The 8,926-nt window shown below is 40.5% G+C and overlaps 1 protein-coding gene across 1 annotated transcript in view; it reads right to left on the bottom strand.

Moving 5' to 3' along the window:
- Window positions 1–19: 19 nt before the first annotated feature.
- The window catches only part of INPP5J (inositol polyphosphate-5-phosphatase J), a 76,748-nt gene continuing 67,841 nt past the window's right edge, over window positions 20–8,926 (bottom strand). Inside the window, exons 7-13 of the mRNA XM_077461188.1 lie at window positions 7,343–7,454; window positions 6,456–6,565; window positions 6,161–6,359; window positions 4,787–4,924; window positions 4,577–4,663; window positions 3,576–3,680; window positions 20–1,301 (exon numbers count right to left, since the gene is read on the bottom strand). Of these exons, the coding sequence (XP_077317314.1) occupies window positions 819–1,301; window positions 3,576–3,680; window positions 4,577–4,663; window positions 4,787–4,924; window positions 6,161–6,359; window positions 6,456–6,565; window positions 7,343–7,454 (1,234 nt within the window). The 3' untranslated portion in view covers window positions 20–818. The remainder of the gene's footprint in view (window positions 1,302–3,575; window positions 3,681–4,576; window positions 4,664–4,786; window positions 4,925–6,160; window positions 6,360–6,455; window positions 6,566–7,342; window positions 7,455–8,926) is intronic.

Here is an 8,926-nt window from a genome sequence, read left to right as displayed (position 1 = left end):
AAAATGAATGAGCTTTAAATACTTTGACCAAACATTTAATTGACGTTTCAGTGCATTTTGGGTCCTGCTTAAGGTGAAACTGTAAGTTATGTCATAATTGATATTGAAATGTCATATATGATATCCAGATGTACAAATGGCAAAACATGAATCCCAATATACCATTAATCACATAATATTTCATTTACAATTCTCAAATGAATTCATAGAATTTATTATCCAGTTATAAACCCACTTTCAGTGCAACTCCATGTCTGTGTTATATATTAGCCTGCTTGAAATGTAAGATTTAGCTCTTTGTCAGCTTTTTGTGTCAAATATAAGAATAAAAAAAATCACCCAGTTTATCCGCTCTAAAGGCTGCCATACACGGCTCAATTTTTTCCAAGTTTTATGATGAATCAGTGGGCGCCCCTGTCGGCAAAACTCGACCAAAGGAGTTTGGTGGAATATTGTTAACTGAACAGTGTCTGCATCCAATCAGATGAAGGCACTGTTGGGGTATTCTTGACAGCTGCTGGAGCTGGCTGCCATAATGCAGTAGCTGGCAGGAAAGATTTGTCCATCCATGCTGTTTAGTGTGGATAGAGGAATCTGTTAGATTTCTTTTCTTCAGCCTGCAGTCATGCTACTCATCTCATTTATAGATACCTATACTGACACCTAGTGGTGACTTTGAAAATTCTAGGACATTAGCACAGCTTGGATTTTTAATATCATATTGACACCACATATACTATATTATGCTCTAAACATATTTCTGCTGTGCTGTCTAATGGTCAGATAAATTACACATTTTCATCCTAGCGCATAATTCTCTACTTTGCTTTCTGTTGGCTCTGAGTTTGATTGTGTGAGTCTTTGGGCTGTGTAGCAGCAGAAGCTGGCCAGCTGGGATTTCCTATAGGAGAGGCTAGCACTGTCCCTTGTGCATTGTAGACTTGTCCCACAGCTTCTGGTCTCACAGTGGGCACAGCAGCGGAAAGGGGCATGTAAGGGCTGTGGATTTTATTTCCTAGGCATTCCCGGGTATCCCTAGACCTAGACCTTTGAGGCCTCTCTTGTTTGGGGCTCCTAACTCCACAGGGAGACGGACTGCGGCTCTTCTGTCTGGAGGAGCTGGGAATCATAAGGTCATGCAGACGTGCAAGAGCTGGACTCCTGCTCCGTGGGGAACGAGCACTGGCTGGGCTGGGGCTTCGGGATTTTGGTCGGAGTAGCACATGAGTGCTATTATCATCTTCTGAACTGGAGTCGGAGCTGTCAGAAGTCAAGCTTTCTTCAGAACCTGGCAGACAGATCTGGAAAAAGAATGAGAAAAACAAATACACAGAGCTTTACTAGTGCAAGTGTATCACATGTACAGTATCTCACAAAAGTGAGTACACCCCTCATACTTTTACAAAAAAATTATTATATCTGTTCAAGTGACAACACTGAAGAAATGACACTTTGCTACAATGTGTAGTAGTGAGTAGTGATCAATAACACCAAGTTGAACACACCTGCTTCCCATTTACACCTGAGAATCCGGGGAGGGAAAATGGCTAATTGGGCCCAATTTGGACATTTTCACTCAGGGGTGTACTCACTTTTGTTTCCAGCGGTTTAGACATTAATGGCCGTGTGTTGCATTATTTTGAGGGGACGGCAAATTTACACTGTTATACAAGCTATACACTCACTACTTTACATTGTAGCAACGTGTCATTTCTTCAGTGTTGTCACATGAAGATATAAAAATAGATGTACAATATTTACAAAAATGTGAGGGGTGTACTCACTTTTGTGAGATACTGTATATGGTGGCACGAGACAAGAAAACTTCCATGCATCTTGTGCCTAATCTACAAAAATCTACGTTTCGTACAATAACAAAAGCAAGAAAGGACAAGCATGTAAAAGTCACCTTATAATTTATTTAAAAATATAATCTCAGCTTGCCCATGCAGGGCAAAAACACTATGGGGGTTGATTTACTAAGCCTGGAGCGTACAAAATCTGGTGCAGCTCTGCCTAGAAACCAATTGGCTTCCAGGTATTTTTTTAGTCAAAGCTTAACTGAACAAGCTCAAGTTAGAAGCTGATTGACTACCATTCACAGCTGCAGCAGATTTTGCAATCTCCAGTTTTAGTAGCTAAACCCCAGTGTTTCTGTGAAGCACATTCCATGACCTGACCACTTATACTCACCTTACCTGCACTACCTTGCAGCTCTTTGCTCTTCTACATTCAGCGAGAATACCTGGCACTTCCAGGAATAGGGGAGCATGTGACCACCTGCTGATAACAATGCCTGAGCCTAGCAGCCAAGGCCTAGGCCAGAGAGCTGTCACATGAACGGCAATGAAGACATCGCTCCCCTAGGTTGTTGACACAGTCGATTTCAGCACCAGCTGTGTGAGAACAAGAAGCTACAAGGTACGAGGTAAGGTGAGTATGAGGCCAGGTTCACACTGGTGCGACAAACGCTCCAACGTTGGGAGGTCATGTTGCATGACATGTGAAAATCAATGTTGCCGTCTTAACTGGTCCGACACAAGTCGGTCTGACTTTGAAAATGCTCCCTGCACTACTTTGATCCTACTTCACTGAAGTTGGATCAAAGTCGGATCGCCATCTTGCCTAATCCGACTTTAGCATGCGACTTGTGCTCTGATGACGAGCGAGCGTCCCCCCCTCCTGATCTGTACCTGGCCACATGCCCTCAACATGGAGGGTTGGGTGCTTTGGGGCAGGGGGGCGCACTGCGGCCCCCCCCCCCACCCCAAAGCATCTTGTCCTCATGTTGATGAGGACAAGGGCCTCTTCCTGACAACCCTGACCGTTGGTTGTCAGGGTCTCCAGGTGGGGGGCTTATCGGAATCTTAATAAGGGGGCCCCAGATCCCGGCCCCCCGCCCTATGTGAATGAGTATGGGGTACATCATACCCCTACCCATTCACCTGGGGGGAAAAAAATGTCAATAAAAATAACACACTAGACAGGTTTTTAAAGTCGATTTTCCAAGTTGCAGGGCAAAGTCGGATCCAAAATAGGAAGTGTACCGTGTCGCACCAGTGTGAACCCGGCCTAAGGGCTCTTTCACACGCGAGGCAAAAGCAGGCGGTTTCACTGCAGTTTTAGAAATCTGCGATTGCCCAAATATAAACCAGAAATGCAGCCGCTCAGGGCTGTACACAGGCCACAGGAAAAATGAACCAGTGTGTTGCATTTGGTGGGTGGAACCGCTGGCTAACACAACCCATTCAAGTGAACGGAATGGTGCCGCAACTGCAATGCCTGCATATCAGCATTTTGAGAGATAAAACAGTAAGAAGGGAACACATTGCCTCCTCCCTGCCTGTCAAAACTCTCTCTGAAAAGTAATCCAGTGTGAATTGCTTTTCAGAGAGGAAGCACTAACAGCCACATATGTAAATAAACACTTAGGGTGTGCAGAGACACCATCACTTTGTCCTGCATGGAAAAGGTGACAGGATTTCTTTAAGGTTAACATTGCAATAATTACTTAAAATATATGATCACTGAAAACGCACTACACTTTCCACCAAGAGGAAAAGGTAGGTATATACCTGGAAGGGCTCAGTAACTCCAATTAAAATGCCCATATTGTTGCTGTAATAGCCAAGCAGATATTCACCAGTGCCTTTGGGAAGAGATTCTTCACCGAACATTACCTAGGATACAACAAATATAAACACATGCACCTTAACCACACCAGTTTTAATTTTGGCAGCAAATTTTGATTTAATTTTAGTCTTAGGACTAAAATGGCATTTTAGTTTTAGTCCCATTTTAGTCTTCTGCAATTGTTTTAGTCGTATTTAGTCGACTAAATCTCCACTACATTTTAGTCGACTAAAACTCATTTTAGTCATCTAAAATCTAATGGGTGTAGTTAAATTGTAATGCATTATTTATGCATTTCTCTACAATTTCCAAACACTTTATATACTGCTGGAGTGAAAAATCAAATACGTTATTATTTATGTTATTGAGGTATGAACATGCCCTACAGACCAGTGTTAATTTTGATGTAAAATTTCAATTTAGTTGTAGTCTTTTGACTAAAATGGCATTTTAGTTTTAGTCCCATTTTTAGTCTTTTGACTAAAGTGCCATTTTAGTCTTAGTCGTTATTTTAGTCATCTCAATTGTTTTAGTTTTAAACGTATTTTAGTCGACTTACATTAGTTGACTAAAATGTTTTAGTTTTAGTCGACGAAATTAACACTGAACCACACATGATGCATTCTGTGTACTTGTATGTGACTGTGTACAGGCATACCCCACTTTTAAGTACACAATGGGGTTTATTTACTAAAGCCGTAAAGTGCAAAATCAGGCTCACTTCTGCATAGAAACCAATGAGCTTCCAGGTTTTATTACCAAAGCTTAATTGAGCAAGCTGAGGTTAGAAGCTCATTGGTTTCTATGCAGAAGGGAGCCTGATTTTGTACTTTTCAGCTTTAGTAAATAAACCCCACTGTGTACTTAAAAGTGGGGTATGCCTGTACAGTGCTGGTGTATATCTCATCCACAGCTCAGCTATATAAAAACATAATCTTAGAACCTGGTGCTGGTGTCTTCCTCCATCGCTGTCATCATCAGTCTTCACCCATATATAGGACACATAATCTTTATGATGTCGGAATCCAACCTGCAGATAACACATCATGAAGTTTAGCAATGGAGATGAAGAACTTGTGACAGTATTATTATTATTATTATATACAGGATTTATATAGCGCCAACAGTTTTGAAGCCCTTCAAAATATCTTACCTTATATAGTCCAATCCAGTCCCAGGAACTCTTCAAGTATACAGGAGACCACCGATAAGCCACAAGGGCATCCACAGGCTGAAGCCATTCATCATGTACCCAAATATGTACCAGGGGGGCAACGAGGGATGTAGAAAACTGAAAATAAATACAAACATGTTAGAAAGTAATGTCTAATTCCAGTTTCTCTTTTGTGAAACAACATTATAACAGCTGTCAGGCGCAAGATAAGATCTATTGATATATACAGTAATTCAATAAGATTTAATAGGGGTCAATTCACTAGAGGATTCCACATGCGATATGAAGGTCACATGACTTTTTTTGTAAATATGGCATGGGAGAATAAGTGAGCCAATTCATCAAAGTAAAATATCGAATGTGGGGTGAACACTGAAAAAAAAAATAGATGAATCATTAAAGTCAATTCACTAAAGAACACACACATTCGTTATTTATCACCTGCCAATAGGCAGTCAGTATTTTAGCAATGTAAAAAAAATAAAATAAAAAATGAGGGTAACCAGTAAGGATGGATATGCAGGGTTCGAATCTTGGTCAGTTCTGATTTGAATCGTTAATGGGCAGGATGAATGTACTGTACCAAGTTGATCAACTTGAGTACAACCAGCCTGCCTTGGGTACAAACAGTGATAATCACTGTCTTCTCCTGGTGGGGACAGATCCCCCCGCCTGCCCCCCATCGGGAGCAGACAATTGCTCAGCAGAAAGGATTCCCCTGCCAGCACTGTATACACGTGCGGATCACGAACTAGGTAGGTGATCCAATGCAGGGAGGCTGCTTTACCAGGACATCCTTATAATGTGGTCGGCAAGTGGATATTTAATGCATTTGGTAAATAACGCATGATTTTTTGTGGATTGACTCGTTTAGAGATAAATACTGCATGAGTTATTTTAACTCAAAAATGTATATGTGGTATAACCCCAATGTCAGTTACTTTACCACTCTACCAAAAACACCCGATTAATCCAGTTGCTTTAATAATCAGTGCTATTTCTACATACACCATCCCAACTCTTTATATAGTTGCAATATATTGTAGTTTGACAGTTAACTGGAAACGACTTATGATTTGTTAATGTATATGCTGTTTTCAGAACTGCTGTCTATAATTTTTCCATTTCTTTAGGCAAGACATCCAAAATAAATTAAAAGGTAATTAAAGAACCTAAACAGTTTGCTCCAGAGTTTCCACTGGACGTCACCTGGCTATAGTCTACTTATAATAATGAAGAATGGTCAATAGACCAGTAGGTAGAATAAATGGTTTCTTTGACATAGTAGAAATATTATACACTCTTACGTGGAAGCCAACCATATTTTACAAGGCCTTGTAAAACAAAATTAACCTTCAAAGAGAAAATAGCAGACACTGGCTTGTGGTCACTCTCAGTATAATGCATATGGCACCCATAGCTGAGCAGCGTCATGGAAAGTTCTTCAGACTTTGAGCTACTCATGTCTGCCTTCCCTGAAGCATTCTGGGGGGGGAGATTTTTCATTTTCCATAAGATGCGATCAGTCCACGCAGGCTTCCTCTTTTTAGAGCTGAGGAGGAAATATTCATAGCAACAAATTAATACAGAGTTCTTAAAGAATAATATCAGTAAGATATATTAACATGTTCTAACACCGCCATCTTACCTAGTGTCATATGTATTGGTCCCCACATCATACTTGTAGGTGGGAGGGAAGGTCAGAGGCCCTTCCATAAATCCTGAGAGCACAGGCTCATAGCATTTAGCCATGTTTAGCTGGAAAGAAAATGGACAGTGTTTAATAATTGATTTAATCACTTGCCGTCCAGGGCAATTTTGACATTTTAATAATTTGCTGTCCAGGGCAATTTTGACATTTCTTACATACATGTTAAAATCAGCTTTTTTTTTTTTCTAGAAAAATTGCTTAGAACCTCCAAATAGTATATATTTTCGAAAAGCAGAGGCCCTGGAGAATAAAATGGTGGCTTTTGCAATTTTTGATTAACAAACGCAAACTTTAATTGTCTGCTTTCCTGCCCATATCGGCTAAGGAAACACAGCACCAAAACCGCAAGTGACGAAATTCTCATCCCTTCCAGCTTCAATCATAGTTACATAGTTGCATAGTAGGTGAGGTTGAAAAAAGACATCAAGTCCATCAAGTCCAACCTACAGTATGTGTGTGATTATATGTCAGTATAAAATCGTCACAGAGGAGATGGAGAAACGGATGTTCCTCCATCTCCTTTTTGGGCAGCTGGCTCAACCGCCTACAGTGGTCCAGGGTTCCCCGGTGGAACGGATGAGGCCGTATATATATATATACTGCACAAGGACGGGAAGTGGTTAATGACCTTAGAATATTGTTAAGAAACATTGTGTAATACGTTTAGGTTATCCAGGTTTTAAATATATACAGCATACACTAATACAGTATAGGTATTTTATCTGTGTATTTAGAATTTTGCATAGAGTTCAGCTTTACCTGCTACAAATGCTTTCTTGGCAGAAGATTTAGTACAGTATTCAAGTGTGAACATGCCATCTCACCTGATCCTTTTCCCAGAGCAAAGACAGTTTGTTTCCTTGAATGGCAGACTTTACAAAATGCAAGTCCAGATCATCAATTCGAAAATTCAGGTCTCCAAACCAGAACACTAAACTAAAAAAAAAATAATACCGATCTACATCAATATTAGAATTAACAATCCAATGGGCAGAACCATAAGGCACTACATACATGAGCTGAATACAGAGCTGAAATACAGACACCTCCAAAAATCATTCCCTGTCCATGTGCAGCTGCCATGTATCCTAAGCCAAAGACTGTACACAAGTATGCATTCACAACTCTGTATTTTGAATTGCAGGCAGATATGCCGCGATTCTAAAATGCACAGGTGTGAAGGATAAATCGCAGAACACACATTTGTGATGCCATTCATATGAATGACACTTAAAGTCACGTGCGGCAAATTGCGCTGCAATCGTAGCAAACCGCATTGCGGGAATCGTGTCGCCCAAAAGAAACTCCTGAACTTTTTTTGGGCAACAAGCAATGCAGGTTGCCACAATGGCGATTTTTCATGGGACAATCGCGGCAAAATTGCACTGCAATTTTAGGTGCTATTCAAATTGATGGCATTTCAAATGCGTGTTCTGCAGTTTGTCATTCACATATCTGCTTGTGATTCAAAATAATGAGGTATGAATGTAGCCTAAGGAGGGCAATGGGTCAAAATCAAGCCTACTCCCACTTTTCACTGAACTGTTAAATGCCAGAATTTAGGGTCAACATACAAGTTACAATCTGGCCATACAATCTTTGTACAATCAACTCTGGATTTACCAAAACTATGTAATATTAGCATCTTCGTAATCTAACCAATCAATTTGTATCCAATCAAACATAGTTTTTGGTAGATCTAAAGGAGCTTGTACAATCAGATTTTAACACATGTGGTGGGCTTAATATGATAATAGCTGAACAATCCCTCCACTGACTTCCAATTACCCAGCAAATTACATTCAAAATACTAGCAACATACAATGTCATTCACAACTCTGCCCCGAGCTACATCACCAATCTTGTCTCTAAATATCAGTCAAACCATTCCTCCCTGCTCCTCTCAAGATCTCCTGCTCTCAGGCTCCCATATCCCCTCCTCCCATGCTCACCTACAGGACTTCTCCAGAGCCTCTCTCATCCTCTGGAACTCTCTACCCCAATCTGTCCGGCTATCTCCTACTCTGGCTGCCTTTAGGCGATCCCTGAAAACTCATCTCTCCAGAGAAGCCTATCACTCCTCCAGCTAAAGCCTAGTACACGCCACTAGTTTTTTTCGGGTTGAAGGAAAAAAAACTGACAGCTCCGGTCGGAGCCGCTGTACTAACAACCCAACTTTAGCATACAAAAATGTGGGCAGAGGTCAGCTCCAAACAAAAATCATTGTGGTACCAACATCCCTAAAATTCGTGAAAAGGGTAGATTGGGGATATGGGACTTTGGAGGTACCCTATATAAACAATAATTCAAGATTGATATAAAAAGTATAAACTGAATAATAAACAATTTATACTTTTTATATCAATCTTGAATTATTGTTTATATAGGGTACCTCCAAAGTCCCATAT

The sequence above is a fragment of the Lithobates pipiens genome, unplaced genomic scaffold (assembly GCF_037356315.1).
Source record: "Lithobates pipiens isolate NorthernLeopardFrog02 unplaced genomic scaffold, aLitPip1_a1.2 Scaffold_3, whole genome shotgun sequence".
Lineage (NCBI taxonomy): Eukaryota > Metazoa > Chordata > Amphibia > Anura > Ranidae > Lithobates > Lithobates pipiens.
This window is presented reverse-complemented; position numbering and strand designations above follow the sequence as displayed.